General features: G+C 45.3%; 1 protein-coding gene across 3 annotated transcripts in view; it reads right to left on the reverse strand.

The window, feature by feature from the left end:
- Positions 1-20,504, reverse strand: part of TRPV3 (transient receptor potential cation channel subfamily V member 3) — a 47,569-nt gene that overhangs the window by 2,444 nt on the left and 24,621 nt on the right. For 2 of the 3 annotated variants that reach the window (XM_075594138.1, XM_075594137.1), the window contains 11 exons: positions 19,971-20,251; positions 19,532-19,708; positions 18,739-18,897; positions 17,552-17,650; positions 16,119-16,192; positions 14,593-14,758; positions 11,562-11,628; positions 9,340-9,611; positions 4,798-4,910; positions 4,564-4,643; positions 3,293-3,394 (listed from right to left, as the gene is read on the reverse strand). In XM_075594138.1, coding sequence (XP_075450253.1) covers positions 3,293-3,394; positions 4,564-4,643; positions 4,798-4,910; positions 9,340-9,611; positions 11,562-11,628; positions 14,593-14,758; positions 16,119-16,192; positions 17,552-17,650; positions 18,739-18,897; positions 19,532-19,708; positions 19,971-20,251 — 1,590 coding nt within the window. The remainder of the gene's footprint in view (positions 1-3,292; positions 3,395-4,563; positions 4,644-4,797; positions 4,911-9,339; positions 9,612-11,561; positions 11,629-14,592; positions 14,759-16,118; positions 16,193-17,551; positions 17,651-18,738; positions 18,898-19,531; positions 19,709-19,970; positions 20,252-20,504) is intronic. The other variant, XM_075594139.1, reaches the window with a different exon arrangement.

Consider the following 20,504-nt stretch of genomic DNA (forward strand, 5'->3'; position numbering starts at 1 on the left):
GGACGGTCTGGGTGCTGGTAGGCTAATTATTTGCCACCACACCTAAGGGTTAGCTAATATATGTATTTAACCACTGTGTTATCTGTAGCCACTACACTGCTTGTTCTACAGACAGTATATATATATATATATATATATATATATATATATATATACATACTATCAGTCACTCTTTATTCTAATTTCTGAGGTTTTTAGCTCATTCATTTTGTCTCAGTGACACTGTGGCATGGTTTTAATCAATATATGTCGTATGTGATGCAATTAATAAATGTAATAATTTTGTATGCTAGAGTGCTTGTATTGGGATACTTTTTTCTCTTGGTTCACATTCATTTATTATCCCAAGCACCATCAGTAGTGTATACTTTATTAACACTATTTACTGATTATAGCACTTTAATTGGTGATCTGTTGCAGGCTGTTCTCTGTGTTTTATTATATATATGTATCTATACATATTAGGCCCAGATCAGAGCGTGCCCACGATCGTCACTCTTTCAGTCTAGTGGATGACAGTTGTCACACTAGAAACTGCTTGTGGCGGCAAACTACAGCGTTGACGCTGCAACATTTTGCCGCCACAACACAAATTGAAATTTGGGGCTGCAGTCGCGTCACGTGAGCTGGTTCAGTCAATAAAGGTGAACCAGCTCCATGACGTGTTGGTCACGCCCCCCCGCCACCCCCGCCACCCCCCAAACGCCGCGACCAAACTCCTGCAGTTTGAGCGCAGATCGCTGGACTACAGGAGCGCGCGGTGGAGGCGCGCATGCAAGAGCGCGGACGTGGCACCCTGTCTGAGCTCGGCCTTACACTGCATGCTGAATCAACGCACTCCTATCCACAAACACCACCTAAAGGGGGGGCGAGATTGGTATTGGTACATTTACAGCATGAAATATGGGTTTGGCTGAGAGAACAAAACCCATACAGTAAGTGTGACTGGGGATGGAGTTAGCACCACCTTTTTTCATTCCGCTTCTAAGCGTTCGGATTGGCTGTTAAATCAGGCGGTTTGTCACTTTTTTTTAGAAGCGGTTTCGAACAAGTGATTAGAAATAGAGAATACAGTTTATTCCCACATTTCATTCCGCTTCTTATGAACATGCCAGACCATGCAGTTTGGTAATAACAACTTCGGAGCTACTAGAATAAGCCCCTTAGTGTCTACAGTGCCGCTCCCACGTGCTGTCATGCCACCAAAGGATTAAAGCTTTTGGGGGGTTCCCATTCAGAATCATGGACCCCCCGCAGCTCCATCCCGGCAGACACTGTCCCTGGGGGCCGCAGACTGCCACGCCTGGGATGATAAGTCTTGCTACATCTGTATGTATTCTTGTTTTCTTATCTTTTCCCGTGCTTCAGTAAGATTTACATGTTCTTTCTAACAGACTTTTTAAAGATGGACTGTCATTGAAATTTGCATTACATACAACTAAATAGCCCGCAGATTACAGAGTATATGGGAACATATTTTGAGATTTAGTTTGCCTACCATAATTCTGTTATTTGCTACTCTGAATCAGCCAGTAACAACATAGAGCAGGCCTGCACAACTCGTAAAGTGCGAAGGGCCGAACTGCTCCAAGGAAAAAAAAATTGGGCCGCACGGGTAAAATCATCATCATCATCATCATCTCTCCTCCAGCACCTATCATCATCATCATATCTCCCCCAGCACCCCTCATCATCATCCTCATATCTCCCCCAGCACCCTTCATCATCATCCTCATATCTCCCCCAGAACCCAACACTATCAACCTTTGCGATACTCCCCATCTATCTCTCATACCCCCATCTCTCCTCCTCACCCACACACATAATACCCCCCCTCCACATCAAACACACAATACCCCCCTGCACACCACACATCCCACCCCCCCTGCACTTCACATCCCTCTCCCCCTTGCAGCTCACATCCGTCTCCCGCCTTGCAGCTCACATCCCTCTCCCTCCTTGCAGCTCACATCCCTCCCCCCTTGCAGCTCACATCCCTCTCCCCCCTTGCCGCTCACATCACTCTCCCCCCTTGCACCTCACATCACTCTCCCCCCTTGCAGCTCACATCACTCTCCCCCCTTACACCTCACATCACTCTCCCCCCTTGCACCTCACATCACTCTCCCCCCTTGGGTGAATGACGGTGGGTGGGTGACAGTGACTGGGTGGGAGACAGTGACTGGGTGGGAGACAGTGACTGGGTGGGAGACAGTGACTGGGTGGGAGACAGTGACTGGGTGGGAGACAGTGACTGGGTGAGTGGGAGACAGTGACTGGGTGGGTGGGAGACAGTGACTGGGTGGGTGGGAGACAGTGACTGGGTGGGTGGGAGACAGTGACTGGGTGACAGTGACTGAGTGACAGGGTGACAGTGACTGGGTGACAGTGACTGGGTGGGAGACAGTGACTGGTTGGGTGGGTGACAGTGACTGGGTGGGAGACAGTGACTGGTTGGGTGGGTGACAGTGACTGGGTGGGTGGGTGACAGTGACTGGGTGGGTGGGTGACAGTGACTGGGTGGGTGACAGTGACTGGGTGGGTGGGTGACAGTGACTTGACAGTGACTGGGTGGGTTACAGTGACTGGGTGGGTGGGTGACAGTGACTGGGTGGGTGACAGTGACCGAGTGGGTGACAGTTGACAGTTGGGTGACAGTGACACATGGGAGACAGTAACTGGGTGGGTGGGAGACAGTGACTGGGTGGGTGGGTGACAGTGGGTGGGTGACAGTGACTGGGTGGGTGGGTGACAGTGGGTGGGTGACAGTGACTGGGTGGGTGGGTGACAGTGACTGGGTGGGTGACAGGGTGACAGGGACTGGGTGACAGTGACTGGGTGGGTGGCAGTGACTGGGTGGGAGACAGTGACTGGGTGGGAGACAGTGACTGGGTGACAGGGTGACAGTGACTGGGTGGGAGACAATGACTAACAGTGACTGGGTGGGTGGGTGACAGTGACTGGGTGGGTGGGAGACAGTGACTGGGTGGGTGACAGTGACTGGGTGACAGGGTGACAGTGACTGGGTGGGAGACAATGACTGGGTGGGTGGGAGACAGTGACTAGACAGTGACTGGGTGGGTGGGAGACAGTGACTGGGTGGGTGGGAGACAGTGACTAACAGTGACTGGGTGGGTGGGAGACAGTGACTGGGTGGGTGACAGTGACTGGGTGGGTGGGAGACAGTGACTGGGTGGGTGGGAGACAGTGACTGGGTGGGTGGGAGACAGTGACTAACAGTGACTGGGTGGGTGGGAGACAGTGACTGGGTGACAGGGTGACAGTGACTTACCTTGACCGGGTGGGTGCAGATTGCCGCCGGACGCTTTCCCCTCCTGCCCCCGATATCCATGCGGCAGCTGCCCGGGACGGGAGGTGGGCTTGGGGGCGCGGGCTGGGGGGAGGAGGGCACGGGATGTGAGCTCGTGGGGGACGCAGGAAGCTGGCCGCGGAGGGAAGCAGTGAGAAGCAGGCCGCAGGAGGAGCTGAATTACTTATTAATTATTACTTCCCCCTCCGCCCCACGTTGGGAGCAGGGGGGGGGGAGCGGGCCCGCAGAGGAGCTGCGTGTTGCTTCCCCCTCCGCCCCACGTTGGGAGCAGGGGGGGGGAGCGGGCCCGCAGAGGAGCTACGTGTTGCTTCCCCTTCCGCCCCACGTTGGGAGCAGGGGGGGGGGAGCGGGCCCGCAGAGGAGCTACGTGTTGCTTCCCCCTCCGCCCCACGTTGGGAGCAGAGGGGGGGAGCAGCTGCAGCGGATTCCCCTCCATCCCACGTTGCGAGGGGGGGGGGGAGCGGGCCCTGCGCATGCGCGCCGGGACCGCAGGGAATCAGCGCTTTTTTTTATTTATTATTTATTTATTTAATTCATTAATTTGTTGCCCGGCCGGATTTATCGGGGCTCGCGGGCCGTATGTTGTGCAGGCCTGCCATAGAGGATCATTCACACAGCCACATTAGGACTTGGCATTTGTTGATAACAACAGTGGCATTGTGAATGACCTCCTGGTGACATCATTATGGAACCAGTTTTGTTAGTAAAACCAGATTGGCCATTAATAAAGGAAGGCAAAGATGTATTTCGGTTCTCAAAAAGTTGTCTTGTATAAAACGTAAAAGAATATAATAAAATTGACTTTTTAATTTATTAGAAAGATATTGAGAAGTGTAAACAATCCATAAAGATGAGAAAGAAAAATAAGTTTGTTTGGGACTGGAGATTACACATATCAACTATGGCAAAAGATACAGCCCATTACACATATAATTCAACCATAACCTAATATTAATTATGAGACTCACATTATTATTTAAAATTAGCTACACCGTTTTTTTAATTTTTTTTAATCCCTAAGGCACAGAGGGGGAAATGCAAAATCCCACTGGCCATAAAATTGATTGAGAGAAATTTCCATCCTTTCTTCTATAAGTGTCAATTTATTAATCCATTTACAACCATGAGGAGTAGTTATTAGAAGATGCCATAATACATGTCCGGGGTTTGGTTGTACTAGAGCTCTGGGTGCCTTTGTGCAGTATTTATGTAGCTGAAATGAATTGCCTTACCAGTAAACATAGCTAATCCCGGCTCTTCGTTGATGCAGGTGACATGATTGTGCCATTCAGTCCATTTAACTTCATTTATCCTGTTCAGCAATAAAAAAAAGATAAGAGAAAGTTACAAACCATTAGACAGTGTTAAATGCATTATACAAATTGATAACTATATTTCATAATGTTCGCCGTAGCACATCCATTTTATTCTGCAAAGTTTGACATCACTGTCAATTCCCATGTTACCTTAAACATGTCCGTTCGTCGCCTTTGGAAACTGTGCATACTTCTCCCAGCTGGAATTTACCCTTCAGCCACAATGGTAAGCTTTTTTCAAACTCCAAGATAGTTCTGGCTCTCTGGTTATTAAGGAAATAAACAGTTATTACATTTAAAGCTGCAGTTCAGTCAATATCCTGCATGTGTGTTTTTTTTTAATAAATCAGTTCTATAGTAAGAAAAAATACTTTTAGCATTTTCTGTTTTTAAAAAAACAACTTTGAAAGACCAATTTTCTTGTATTCTATTTTAACAGCCATTTGCTAAGGCACTGCCCCTTCATGTCCTGTCACAAGCCCTGGCACACCCCTTTGTCAGCCCTGCCCTCCCTCTAGCACATGTCAGTGCAGGAATGCTCATGAATATTCATGAGCTTCCACTGAGGGAGTGAAGCAGAATATAAACAGATCCCTTCACTAATTATGTCACCAAATTTTGCCTATCAATACGTGGAGAACTAATTGACCTGCAGCTATACAGCTCTTTAGATCATTAGAGATTGCACACATGAAACTATTGAAGTAAAAAAAAAAAAAAAAAAAAAAAAAAAGACTGAACTGCAGCTTTAAGTCACAGTATCCAAAGCGCATTGTTAGGTCACGCAAGGTCACGGAAATGGCACATGATGGACTTTTGCTGCTAAACATTAAAAGTGACCTCTTCAGCAAATTAGTTTGAAATTGTCATCTGCAAATACCATAAATAGGGCCCAGACACGGAATGAAACCATTTGAGTACTATTAGAGTTCAGGTAGTGAGTGATACTGTGGCGTGTTATTATGGATAGAAACTGGAGTCTATTGGCACACTAAGGAAGCTAATGCGTGTAATTGCCATGCTTGCTAACCGAGTGAGTCTCAATTATCCCCAGTGTGACTGCCTAGCTGTTCAGTGCTTATACGAGAACCACCAAATTACTCCACCATGGAAATCAGGACTGGATTTCTGCTGAACTGGCTTTAGCAGCACTAACATATGCCCATATTCATGTACATTCTGCAAAAATCACACACTTTCGTGACAATATGGTGAACATTTTTGCATATAACTATATGCAAACTATATGTATAGCCAGTGTTCGACAATCCTATACATTTACTCGCCCGGGGCGGGTGGATTTAACCCCCAGGCGAGTAAACATTGGCCCAAGCAGCACACGTGTTTTTTTTTTAAATTTCCCCCGTTCGCGCTGAAATTTCCCTGCTCGCGCTTAAAAAAAAAAAAAAAAAAAAACTCCCTACCTGACTGCTGTTTGGCGCGCGCTCCCAGGATTTGTGGGCGCGCAGCCAGGCTCTATATGAGCCCGCCCCCAACGAGCGGCCATTCTTTCTTCCCGGACATCAAGAGTAAGTACTCGCCATGCTGCGGCCCCTCTGCTCCTTCCCTGCGATCCCCCTGGTCCCTACATGGCTCCCTACTCCCCACCGCGGCAGCTCTCCTGTCCCCTCCTCCTGTCCCCGTCCCCTGCTCCTGTCCCCTTCCCCTCCTCCTGTCCCCTTCTTCTGCTCCTGTCCCCTTCCCCTCCTCCATTCCCCTGCTCCTGTCCCCTTCCCCTGCTCCTGTCCCCTTCCCCTCCGCCTGTCCCCTGCTCCTGTCCCCTTCCCCTCCTCCTGTCCCCTGCTCCTGTCCCCTTCCCCCTCGATCCACCGATCGCTGCCCCGGGCGGGAGGTCCCCACTGCTGGCAGCCCGGTTGGCGTGGGGGGGGGTGGGGACTCGGCCCTAACCACGTTACTCCCACCTACCCTGCCGCCTCCCCGCCAGCTAGCTTCATGCCGCCGCGGGCTGGGGGGAAGAAGCAGTCTGCAAAGCTGCTTGGCCGCGCATTGTGAAGACATGCCGGCGAGGGGAGCAGGGTAGTGGCGGCCACTGCGGGGCTGACTGTCCCCTGGGGGATACCTCGCCACGTGCCTCCCACCCACCCTGCCTCCCCAAAGCTTCCAATATGCCCGCGTGAGGTATGGGGGGGGGTTGTCGGCCTGCCCCTCCCCACGAGCGGGGGGTGGGGGGGGGGAGGAGCGTGGTGGTGGTGCTGGTCGTGGCCTTTCCTTCCCCCCCGTGTGTGTGTGTGTGTGTGTGAGCAAGTGTATGGGAGTAAGTGTATGTGTATGGGAGCAAGTGTATGTGTATGGGAGCATGTGTATGTGTGTATGTGTATGGGAGCAAGTGTATGTGTGTATGTGTATGGGAGCAAGTGTATGTGTATGGGAGCATGTGTATGTGTATGGGAGCAAGTGTATGTGTATGGGAGCATGTGTATGTGTGTATGTGTATGGGAGCAAGTGTATGTGTGTATGTGTATGGGAGCAAGTGTACAGTATGTGTGTATGTGTATGGGAGCAAGTGTATGTGTATGGGAGCAAGTGTATGTGTGTATGTGTAGGGAAGCAAGTGTACAGTATGTGTGTATGTGTATGGGAGCAAGTGTATGTGTGTATGTGTATGGGAGCAAGTGTATGTGTATGGGAGCATGTGTATGTGTGTATGTGTATGGGAGCAAGTGTATGTGTGTATGTGTATGGGAGCAAGTGTAAGTGTGTATGTGTATGGGAGCAAGTGTATGTGTGTATGTGTATGGGAGCAAGTGTATGTGTGTATGGGAGCAAGTGTATGGGAGCAAGTGTGTATGTGTATGGGAGCAAGTGTATGGGAGCAAGTGTATGTGTATGGGAGCAAGTGTATGTGTGTATGTGTATGGGAGCATGTGTATGGGAGCAAGTGTATGTGTGTATGGGAGCATGTGTATGTGTGTGACAACAGAGGTACCCCCCCAATCAGTCACCACCCCCCCAGTCAGTCACCACCCCCCCAGTCAGTCAGTCACCCCCCCAGTCAGTCACCCCCCCCCAGTCAGTCAGTCACCCTCTCTCTGTGTATCACCCACCCTCTGTGTGTGTCACCCACCGTTTCTCCCCTCTGTGTCTCTCCCCCCACACCCTCTCTCTCCCCCACACCCTCTCTCTCCCCCACACCCTCTCTCTCCCCCACACCCTCTCTCTCCCCCCCACACCCTCTCTCTCCCCCCCACACCCTCTCTCTCCCCCCCACACCCTCTCTCTCCCCCCCACACCCTCTCTCTCCCCCACACCCTCTCTCTCTCCCCCACACCCTCTCTCTCTCCCCCACACCTCTCTCTCTCCCCCACACCCTCTCTCTCACTCTCCCCCCACTCTCTCTCTCTCCCCCCACTCTCTCTCTCTCTCCCCCCACTCTCTCTCTCTCTCCCCCCACTCTCTCTCTCCCCCCACTCTCTCTCTCTCTCCCCCCACTCTCTCTCTCTCCCCCCACTCTCTCTATCTCTCCCCCCACCCACTCTCTCTATCTCTCCCCCCCCACTCTCTATCTCTCCCCCCCCACTCTCTCTCTCTCTGCCACCACTCTCTCTCTCTCTGCCACCACTCTCTCTCTCTCAGCCACCACTCTCTCCCCCCACTCTCTCCCCCCACTCTCTCTTTCTCCCCACACACTCTCTCTCTCTCCCCCCCACACACTCTCTCTCTCTCCCCCCCCCACACACTCTCTCTCTCCCCCCCCCCCCACACACACTCTCTCTCTCTCTCTCTAACCCCCCCACACTCTGGATCTCTTATTTACCCTATATATCTTACTTGCCCTATACTACACCGAAATAACCTATACTGTTGTCTTCCAGATCTGACTCAAGCTTCACACGGAAGATATCGGAATCCCCCCTAACCCAGAAGACAGGTAGGGAACACATCCCCTCCAATGTGTAACATTGCGGGAATGAGGTACCTGGACATTGAGGGACTGCGGATCAGGTAAGATCCCAGGCGGGATTACTGCTTTAGATATTGTGAAGCGGGGACGTCCAGACACTAGTTAAGAGGTTCAGGAAACTAGTCATTCACATCTGGCTTTTATTTCTAGATCTGAAATTTACGCACACACACGTAACAAGGCCTAATTGTAGTATAATGTAATACAATAAATACATTTATGTCAAAAATGAATGTTGTTCTGACTAGGAATTTATTAAATGTATTTTATTTATATATTTTATTTTAAAGCGGGGTTGGGGGCGGGACTAGTGTTGGGGGCGGGACTAGGGCGGGGTTGGGGGCGGGACTAGGTGGCGAGTAGATTTTTTGGTTGGGCGAGTAGATTTTTGGGTGATTTGTCGAACACTGTGTATAGCTCTTGAAACATTCCCGAAAATGTTTTCAAAGTGAACTGCAAGTCATTCACACATCTCTACATAATACTGTTTCATAAAAACAGGCTGCAATACAGATTCATTTTGAGGGCAAAGTTTATTTAGTTTTTCTGGCTGGAAACTAATGGAATATTTCTTTTTTTTTTCCCCTACAAAGTCAGAATACTATCTGTGCTCTGAACTGTTTCATTAATAATGATTAGTTTGGGAACGTTGGTTAAATCTACTTTTTAGTCTTGCACTTCTTGATTCCAATTAGAAACTTTAATCTCTGTTAAACTGCATGGTATTTGTGGTAATAAGTAATATTAACATTAGTATATACGGTACACACCTGCAGCCTCCAAATGTGCTCACTTTCCTTGGAAATCTTTTCCACTGTCTGTCCCATTAATGCAATCAGCATGTTCAACAGGAGCACAAATGTTAGTATAACGTATGCTATGAGAAGAATCAGAAACAGGACGGGGTATTTTGAATCATGCTGGATCTCCAGGTCTCCCAATCCTATGGTGAGTTTAAATAGTTCCACAATTGCGGTGCTGAAGCTTTTATAAGCGCTGCACTCATCATTATCGGAGCAAGTTTCAATTAACGATGCCAGTGCTGTTAAAAAAAAAAATAAAGAAACATAAGCATTTTTACTTTCTTAATATTTGTTTTCTTCATGGTTTGATATTTAGCAAAATCAGGCATTTTATTTTTCAATTATTACATAGTTCTTCTAAATATTGCAGAAAATCAAAGTATTACTACACTTTAATAAAAAATATTATATACTGTACTGGTAGACATGAAACAAAACATTTATTATAAAGAACTACAGGTTCTAAAACTGCCTAATCTACATACTTCTAATTTGTTCTAAATAACTCAGCTTTATCTCTTTAGTTCACTTCAATAACATGTTAACTATCTGAAGTCACAGAAGACCTTTCCCAATATATCACTCGCTGCCTGTATTATTTCCATCTCTTGTTCCTATTAGCTGATTGTCAACATGTAAGGAACTATCAATGAAACAACTAGTAACAATCACTCCCTCTGTCTCTTTTATTGTAAACAGCTTCCCCTCACATGACACAATGTGTCTCATAGGAGTGTGACCATTACATAAGTGTTACTACAAGGGTGGATTTTTGCCGAATGCTTAATAGACATATGACACAGCGCTGACACTGTACTGCACATAGAATTTTGCAGGTACAATGAGGCTCTATCACAAATCTAATCTTGAGGTGATAAAGGGACTTACCCTATGTCAAAAGGAATGTGAACACTAATATTCACACCAGGGTCACCAACTTAAAAGGCAAGGTCCTTACAACTAAACTACATACAGTAAATAGACGATTCTCTACTTAGCTATGACAAATTAAGTTATATACATAAAAGTGTGATTGTCATTATCATTTGTTAATGAGCAGCAATGGCTATTGTAGTTCCGTGGATATACCCCAAAGGCTACGGCCCCGGTGTTGGCTGCTGCACGCGCGCTGGTGTCCTGATGGAGTGTGCGTAGCTTAAAGCTGCGATCTGCGGTCTGTAGGGAGCGATGGGAGGCGCGGGGGCGTGGTCAAAATGCTACACTGCATTTGGTCTACACTAACTGCACTCCCATTGGTCCAAACTATCTGCCCTGCTATTGGCTCCCAGCACACCACGTAACCGCGTCGCCGCACCGGAAGACACACTTATTGTCTCCCCTGCTGGCTGACGCGCCCCCGTACTTCATGAGTCAACATGCGTGAAGACACTGGGGCCTGCCTGATTGAGGTTAGTGTCTGGTGTGCGGCACGCACCGCCGTCACCACCGGGGACTTAGTCTAAGGCTAAGGCCCCGGTCACGGCGCTGTAAAGCGCGCCCGCGCTTTTGACTGCGCGTTCCGGCGATTCCCCGGTCTGCAGCTCACTGCAGGAGCAGAGACCGGGGGGGGCGTGGTGGAGGAGTGACGGGGGCGCGGCCATGACGTCACCCGGCAGGTTCGCCCTCGTTCGCTAAACCGCCGGGGGGCGTGCCTAGCCGCTCGACGCGAGTTCCTGCTCTCAATTCTATTGAGAGCAGGAGTAGCTCTCGCGCGAGCGCTGCGGCCCCCCCTCGCAGCGGGCCCGGCGCCATTGCGGGGAGGGCTCTCGTGAGCGCAGCGTCCGCCACAGCGGACGCTGTAGCAGGCAGCGGGGGCAAGGCCTAAGTGAGGCTCTAAGAAGATCCCCTGTGTTTATGGCTGTATCCACAGATATGCACAAGCACTAAACCAAAAGGTGCTTAATGGCTTAGCACCACTTCGTAAATGTGTTGTGCTGTGTTGTTTTTTTTAGGGGGGGGATTCACGACGCTCAGCTAATGAGTGTTAGAGCTTGAATGGTGTTTGACTTGAATACCAGTTATCTGATCAAGCTCTGATATCTGTTATCAAGCTTTATAACCTCCCCCCATATATCTAATCACATCCCTTCCCTCTGTCTTTTAATGTGTCTGGTATGGTTGATTTCTAACAAACAAATGATTACTACAGAGTTAGTGTGTATTGTAAAAGACAAAACAAATGTACTTACCTACTCCAAATCCAAATAAAAACAGAATGTACACAAACAGGAACTTCAATACATCATTTAAGATGACCTGAAAGCAAAACAGTGATGATAAACAATTAAAGATTATTTATTAAATATAATGAAATCTTTCTTGCAAAGTGAGGTGTTGTTGTACCCCACAGTGTGTCATCAGTAAAAAACAACTAAGATGTCTTAAGAACACAGAAGAGCTCCATATAATCGAGTAAAGAGGGATGGTGTGGGTGCCTTACGAATTGGAGTTTATAAGGGAAGTTTGGCCTTGATGAACGGGTTAAGTCTGAAAAGGAGGACTACTGTATCCGGATTGGAAAAAATGCAGAAGGGGAGGGTGGTGGTCACTGACAATTGAAACGGACTGAGTACAGAGGCAAGACGGAAATTTAAAGTTGATTGTGGGACTGGCTTATTGCTGCCTCCCCAATTACAGGCCTAAGATTTACAATTACACACTTTCATCAAATTAAATTATAAAATATAGAGTCATGGCAGGTGTCATGTAAGACCCCCTGCTAGCACGTGACCTGCATACGGGACAAGGGTTAATACCGACGCTCGCAAGCGTACACCCTCTTCACCCACTCAGGGGTCCCTCAAATGGGTTTTATCTCTCCTCAAACTGTCCCAATATACCACCGCCACGAACAGCACACAAGTGAGCACGTGACTTTAGATATGCAACCAGGGTTAATACACAAAGGCTTCTCTAGCAACCCCCCTTTCTCCTCTGCAAGGAACCAGCGAGTTAGTATTAACCCCTACTCAATTGCACATCATAACCATCCACTTCCACCACCTGAGGTTATGCAGATATGATAAAAGATCTTAGACTAAAATATCCGCCAGGGCCTCAGGTCCCTGTTTCTTATAGGAAAAACTATGCACTCTAACACACAATCAGTTGTAGTAACATACTGTATGCCTGAATTTAGCAAGCTATTCTCTCCAGCGTGCACAAAGTTCATTCAGAGCCCAAAGCATTACTTATTAAATGGTTTAATATATATAAAAATACAGTGCTTGAATTACAGAAAAGGTATTACAAAATAAACATACAATTACAATATAAGGCAGAGCAGCTTCTTAAAATAAAAGGGGTAAAACAGAAAATCCTATACAGTACATTACCACATGCTATGGATTTTTCCCAGAGAGGCACTGGTTAAGAAGATGAGGTCTGCTATGCTTTCCAAGCATGCCCCTGGACAGATCTGACTTGTAACAATCTCCCCCAGACTTAGATACAATACTTTAAGGCAGGGGGGCGCAAACTTTTTTCCCTGCGCCCCCCTGACGGCTGTCACCTCGCTCCCGCGCCCCCCCCCAACCCCAACTTACCCGCGCTCCGGCGTAATGACGTCACGTTGCCATAGCAACGTGACGTCACATGACCTCACAGCGTCATTTTGACGCCGCGTTGCCATGGCGCCGCAGGGAGGAAGCCGCCGGAGCCACGGTAAGTTAGGTTTACAGAGGCCCTGCAGCTCCCCCGGCACTTAATTTAAGTGCCTTCGGGAAGCGCGCGGGGCCTCTGTAAACCCCGTGCCCCCCGTCGGCAGTGTCGCGCCCCCCCTGGGGGTCGCGCCCCACAGTTTGCGCACCGCTGCTTTAAGGCACCGTCATCATCCCACCCCTTTGTACAGAATACTTTGAAGCTGCTCTTCTTTGATTAAAACAATTGACACCTTGAGTGGGCTATCCAGGATGGACCCCCGCCCCAAGTAAGTTCCTTTGAAATTCAGAGCAGACAGAAAACAGTCCTGACCAGTTTCAAACCCAGCATTTGGTATTTTGTTAAACAAGTGTAGCTCATTAACCCCTCAAGCACCAAAGGGAATTAAACGACCTAGTAGCTCATGATATTATCATGACAGCAGGAATAAAACAAAACCATACATTTCCCTAAAATGCTACAGATGCTTACATCACCATAATAACCCATGGTTTTAAGTTAATTGTATATCTTTCTACGCCACATTATAACAGGTAATGAGTGCCCTTCAATTTATTCCCTATAGTGGTTTGTTAATGCCTTGCCAACCTAACTCAATCTCACAAAAGTCTTGACCAGTCCTGGTTCTCCAAATCTCAATTTAACATAGGCATGGAGGATTATTGAACTAAAATGCACTCTGATTAGAATCAAGCAGTGTATATTATTGACATCGCATTATGACACAGATTAGCAATACTGGGCATCATGTTCACAGTGAGTCCTGGAGGAGGCCGGCACAGACTGTACTAGCAAGAGGTGAATGTAGAATGAAAAAGAGAAGACTAGGGAGACTAAGCACATTTTAAGGTGATGAGAAGTGGCTGGAGAAGGGAGGAGGTTACCCTGAGAGTTGCATAAGGACAGATTGGGAGAGGCATGGGATTAGACTGGCGTTATGAGGACTGTAGACGTTATGTGAGACTCGTGGGAATGTGGAGAGACTGGAATACATTTGTAATATAACTTTATTTTAAATACAAAGGTTTATGTGATTGCCCTAAAGCTTACAACGCTTTGAGGGCTGCTTAAAGATACTTTCAGAGGCATGGTACTGGAAATACTTGAAGCCCCCTGATTATTTTAACGTTGCCCACCACTGTTTTAAGTGATTATTCAACTAGTTCAGGAGTGGCCAGCTCCAGTCCTCAAGGTCAGATTTTAAGGATGTCCCTGCTTCAGCACAGGTGGCTCAATCAGTGGCTCAGTCTCAGTCTTTGACTAAGCCACTGATTGAGCCACCTGTGCTGAAGCAGGGATATTCTAAAAACCTAACCTTGTGGTGGCCCTTGAGGACAGGAGTTGGCCACCCCTGAACTAGAGAATGGCACCTATAGCAGACCATAATGGGTCATTAGGTAACAGCACTTATATGAACAACAGCAGTTTTTGTTGAAGTTAATCTGGCCATCATGTTTTCAAGACATATTAGATATTATTTATTCAAATACTGTATATGAATCAGTTGTAACTAGAAACTCTGTGATAAATGTGGGTTACCAAGGGAATGCTGGCTCTTACCTTTTGTATCATTACACTGTACATTCCCAATGACTGGAATCCTCTGGTGTAGTAAAGCATGTTCGCCCACCCAAGTGCCATAGCCAGTACAAGGAATGCCAGATATTCTTTGACGGTAAACAAATAGCAGAAAACGGACAGTATTACCAGCACGGCTTGTATGAAGCTGAAAAGATAGGAACAAATCCAGCTGTCAATAGGTGCTGCTTATTATCTAGGTGACGGGTAGGTACGGCTGACTATACTACACAGGAAATACCGAGATTTGCTATTCAAAATATTAAGGGAGGAGGCAGTGGCTCAGTGAGTAAAGACGCTGACTTTATAAAAACAACAACGACACAGAGTTTGAATCAGGGAATCAGGGGAACATGGTTCAATTCCCGGTGTCATCACCTTGTGACCTTGCGCAAGTCATTTTATCTCCCTGTGCCTCAGGCACCAAAAACATAGATTGTAAGCTCATCTGGCTAGGGACTGCGCACTAATACTGTAATTGTGATGTGGTTTAAGTCCCTTTGGGAGAAAAGTGCTACATGAAATAAAATTATTATTATTAAAACCCACCAAAATGTTTAAGTTAGTACTAATACATATAATGTTAACCTATTACACATGTCACTGTCATTATGTCAGTAGTTCAGTTTGTTGGGACGTCACTTTTTACTATGATTTCAAGCTTATTTCTTTAGCTCCAATTTAATATACTGGGAAGTTGTTTTCTTTGAGCTGGATAAGATTTCAGTCTCATTCATTTGAATGGAGATGAACTCTTCCCCGGCACTGAGAAGATAACAGCATATTCAATGTCTTTTTCCCGTGAAAACTGTATGTAAATACGTTTTTAAATGACACGGTTTTCACATAATATTACTGTAAAAACTGTACCATTTCCTTTACCTTGTTCTTTTTGCTTTGTGGGGATAATAATGCTTTCACATGTACACGAAAATAAAGTGTTAACCCAGCATACTGTATACACAATAAAGATAGCTCCATGTCACAATATACAGTCAGACTGTAGAGTAACTATTATTGTGTGTGCGTTCTATGGACAGAAAATGTAGTGCAGAAATTTTTGGCTTAGGTGTCCTGAATATTAAAGGCCTAAAAGGGGACCTGCCCTTGTGAGGAAATAAAAGGAAATTGAGAAAGAGAGGGTGGCGGCTGTAATCATTCAAATGGGCTGAGTCTTGGCATCAGGATCTAAGGCAGGGATGGGTGACTCCAGTCCTCAAGGACCATCAACAGGTCAGGTTTTCAAGATATCCCTGCTTCAGCACAGGTGGCTCAAAGACTTAGCCATTGATTGAGCCACCTGTGCTGAAACAGTGATATCCTGACCACCTGACTTGTTGGTGGCCCTTGAGGACTGGAGTTGCCCACCCCTGGTCTAAGGACAATCACTCCAGGTCTTTATCCATGTACATTTCGTATCTGGTGGACGGATTAGCAGATATTTGCTACTTAAACCCTTTGTTTTCACAAACGTATTCCACCCCCTTCTAGTGGAGAATCTAACTTACAACAGGACATGGAACCACGCATCTGATAGGACTGATCGTAGGTCTGAGGGCTTCACCAAGAAGATTATGACACCCTATAACAGAGACAAATAAGAGGTCAGGCAGTGGTCACATTTGGTAGCTCCCCATTCATGCTAGAGAGCCATTCAAAGCATTAGTTAGCAGTGGCTTGGGGGACCTTTTTCGCAACATAGGATTTAAGAGAAATGTAACATTTAGATGTAATTCATTTCCCCGTTCAGGTAAGTGAATAAAAACAGTTCAAACTTCACAATTTTACACAGTCACATTCTGGAGAGTCAAACATCATTTTGGGCAAGTCTTGTCAGTAAGGTGGCAAATCTTAATGTTCACAGAGATACCATATAACACAGCCCTAATTACTGTAACACTATTTGCATAACTATGTATAACCCCTTTAGTAGCCCCTAATAAAGGCACCATGATTTTTTTCAGGTTAAAATACAAGATTGTTGAGTGTTTCTGAATTATGATTCTAATTCACAAAATGGCGGCTTCTAATACATTGCACATCATAGTGGGCATTTCTGGCAATTAAAGTGTAATAAGGTGCATACATCTATGCAATACTTAGTCATCTGGGCCTACATGTCATTTTGGTTTTACTATGAGATCTTACAAATGCCATGATCATAACACAAACCCCATATTCACTGACTTTACAAAAAGTGTCTCCCTAATTGAATTGTTGTTTAAAATGACATAGAAAATAGCATGTATGTGTGTGAGGATAATGTACTAGTTAATAAATGAATGCAGGCATGTGTTATTTTTTTTTTACAGGACGGGAATATGGAGGGTCCCCAGAGCTGAACCGCGCTATTTTCAGCTCCGGGGCCCTCCGGTTACAGAGATACGTTCCGGTGAACGTTACATCCAAGTTCCCGCCCTGTTAAGAAAATGGCCGATAAAAAAAAATAAAACTAGTAGTTGGGGTTGGTCATAAACTTATAAACTTGTGGTTTCTTATTGAGATATGTATAAAAGAATACATGTTTGTGCTCTGGAAAGTATATATTTATAATTCTAAAAAAGATGTGTATGGTTCCAATCAAAGATGTTACAGTATGTAAAATGAATAATTTCCTGGGGACAATGGGGATTCTGAACACCCTGAGTCACATTCATATCCAAAAACACTTCCTGCACTGTGGGCACGATTTCCTCCTAGAATGACCCCACTTCCTCCCCCATAGATATAATTAGATTATATCATTATAGATTGAGATAACCTGAAATACTGAATGAGAACAGTATGTCTTTTTTATTTATTTTCTTGGAAGCAACTTGTCACTAGTTTATGGTTACAGTGGGGTTTCAAGTTCAAATGTTTCTGTTGTGAATCATTATTATAAGACAGTGAATCATTTACTTAATTACCGGTTCTAATTCACAGCACAACAATGCCTCACCTCTTTGATCATTAAGTATGTAGCAAAAACGATAATAAACATTTGCCCAATTATCTGCAGCCATCCCCTGTCGGATGCCAAACTTAACGGATTCAGCGCCTAAAGTGAGGGGGAAAGACAAATTATGAGACAGGCAAATTGTTGCATATCTGAAAATAGTTTAAAAAAATGAAAAGTATAAAAGGGTTTTTTAGGCGGGATCAGCATCTGTGATATTTCCAGTTCGGTCAGTGTTTTTTGTTAAATGTTGTACTGGACCACAAAAACTTACACAAAAACTTGTAACTTGACACTTCAAAACCTTCTAAATTCTACATTTTAGGAAACAATTGGAGTAGTAATATGATATCACAAATCATCTCCAAACTGGTAACTGAGTATCTCAATCTGATTTTAGTAAAGTTGTTGAAAAAATGGAGCTATAGTTGAAAGTCCTGAGTAGCCATGAAAATACTTAAAGGAGCCACCCAAGCAGCTTTTTATTTTCTTATTTTTTTTTTTTACATAGGATTGAAGCAGGGGGTCTCTGGAGCTGAACCCCATTAACCCCCCTGTTTCCAGAGATAGTTACCTCTGAACGGGGTGCTGGTATCTCCTGTAAGTTTGAAGCTCCCGTGTCACGTGGGATGATAGGAAGCCACACCGGATGAAGTCACGGCTTCTTATTGGCCCACAGGGTGCGGGAGCTTTGGAGAAGCTGCCATTATTTGAACCCTGGTACTGGAGCGGAGCGTCTACCGGCCACCCCTATGGGGGTAAGTATCTGCGGAAGCAGGGGGTCCCCGAACTGAATTTAAAGGGGGTTGAGCTCCGGAGACCCCCTGCTTCAATCTTATGTGAAACAAAATGAAAAATAATGGGAGGGAAAAAACTGCCAGCTTGGATTGCCTCTTTAATGAAACTGACATATGCACATTGGCCACAGGATGTCATAATTGGTTAAAGAAAATCATCTTTGTTTTCTTGAAACAATGGTTATAAAGTCTCATCCTGTATTTTATCTGTCCTTGTGTTGGATCTCTTTTACAGCCTTCAATGTTTTCTTCTCTTTTGTTCCTGTTTGTAACTGTGAAGCGCTTTGAGCCCCAATGGGAGAAAAGCGCTATATAAATAACGTTGTAATTATTATTATTATATAGTATTGCCTTATTCATTGATCAACTCATTCATTCCGTCACTTTAAATACCTGATCTCCACGTGGTCGGTAGTAGGAGACTAGAGTTAAGACGATGTTATAGATGAAAGTGAACAGAAATGACATAAAAAACATGTATCTCGCAAAGTTATTCCATTTCATTTGAAGCAACGTGTGGAGCGGTTCCAGAGCCAATAATTCATGTCGGTTCTAAGGGACAGAAAAAAAAAAATGAAACGCTGATATGGTTATTACCAAATCCTGCTATCAACCTGCACAAATCATCTGTTTATCTAAAATAAGGATCGGGCTATGTATGAAGTTCAGGGAAAAAAAAAAAGATTTGTTGTTTGTTACATAAGATGCTTATATGAGGTTATTGTGAGAACTTCCTTTCTGAGAAACAACATACAAAGGTATTTGGCTTTGAATTTGCCCTACTTATGTCAGTGAGAGATTTGAGGAGTGCCTATAGAAACTGGAAATGTAAGGGTGGAGGCACTTGATGCCTTAAATATTTGTGATAAGATGTGGCATAAACCAAAGCAAATAGGGGATTATGTAGCATCATCAAAGTCTTCTGGCTGCAAAACTGCAGAAAAAAACCCGTACCAGATATATGAAAGAAAAACATTCTGTTGAAACCAATGGGATTTTTTGTTTGTTTATGAAATCTCGTGCTGTGTTTTTGCACCTGGAAGGCTTGGGCAAATGACCCTCGTAGTATCACCGTTGCTTGGTAAACATGTATGACAGCAATTGATCCTACTCTAGGTTTTCTGATAAATACCTTAAAAATAATTAAGTATCCATTTGTTTTGAGTGTAACGGTTCTAAAACTTACGTTGATGTTTACGTTGTAAACCACAATTTCAAGTAACGAATTGTGTGAATTGCTGTCTACATGGTGCAGGTCATAAAGAGAAGATGAGACCGGTCCATAAGCCCAGTCTGTAAACTTTCTGGACAGCACCCGATTTTCCTTTTCTTTTACTTCTCGACTGAGAATGTAATGGAGGATCTAAAAAAATTAAAAAGAAACATTTTTTTAAAACCTCACATCTGTCATCATTGTGTTCACATAATACAAGCAAAATTAATGCAAAAAAATAAATGAATAAAGTTTCCTGGGTTGGTTTGTATGCATACACATTTCCAGATTTCTTTTTGGCGTGTCATGCCAATCCCTTGTGAACAATTTGTCCCACATCACATTAAACCACTATTTTCACAAATGTACCATAGCAAGCTTATCATTTTATGGCAACTGCGTTAAAGTTTACCTCCGTCTTTCCAGTTTTTGCGGCTAGTTGCATTGATGTGAGGCCTTCTTTGTTGACAATGTTTTCCAAAGACTTGTTTTTACAGTTCTTTAGGATTGTATCGTACATTCGTATTATGAAGGCATTTTGTGCTTGAGAGTTCTCTGCCACAGTGACCAAAGCATGAAGCACAGTATTTCCCAGGGAGTCCTGAAAGCAGACTTCAGTCTGGCTGTTCTCCATGAGCAGCTGCACCACATCTGGTTGATTGGTACATGCCGCAAGTGCTAAGGGAGTTTCACCTAAAACACAATAAAGAAGAAGTTCAACGATGGCTGATTGTGCAATGTTTGTTTACAGAACCCCCAATTTTCCTAAATAAATTCGTTCTAATTCCAACATTGTTCTTGGTTACCAATCTAAAGTAACTGTATCCAGTCAGGCAACTGTAATCTCTCTCTCTCCTCCAGCATTCAAATCTTCAGCCTTATTGACCACTCAAAAGGCAAGGTTGATATATATAATATATATCCTGTTTACCAATGATTCTCATAC

Source organism: Ascaphus truei, chromosome 3 (genome assembly GCF_040206685.1).
Source record: "Ascaphus truei isolate aAscTru1 chromosome 3, aAscTru1.hap1, whole genome shotgun sequence".
Taxonomy (NCBI): Eukaryota; Metazoa; Chordata; class Amphibia; order Anura; family Ascaphidae; genus Ascaphus; species Ascaphus truei.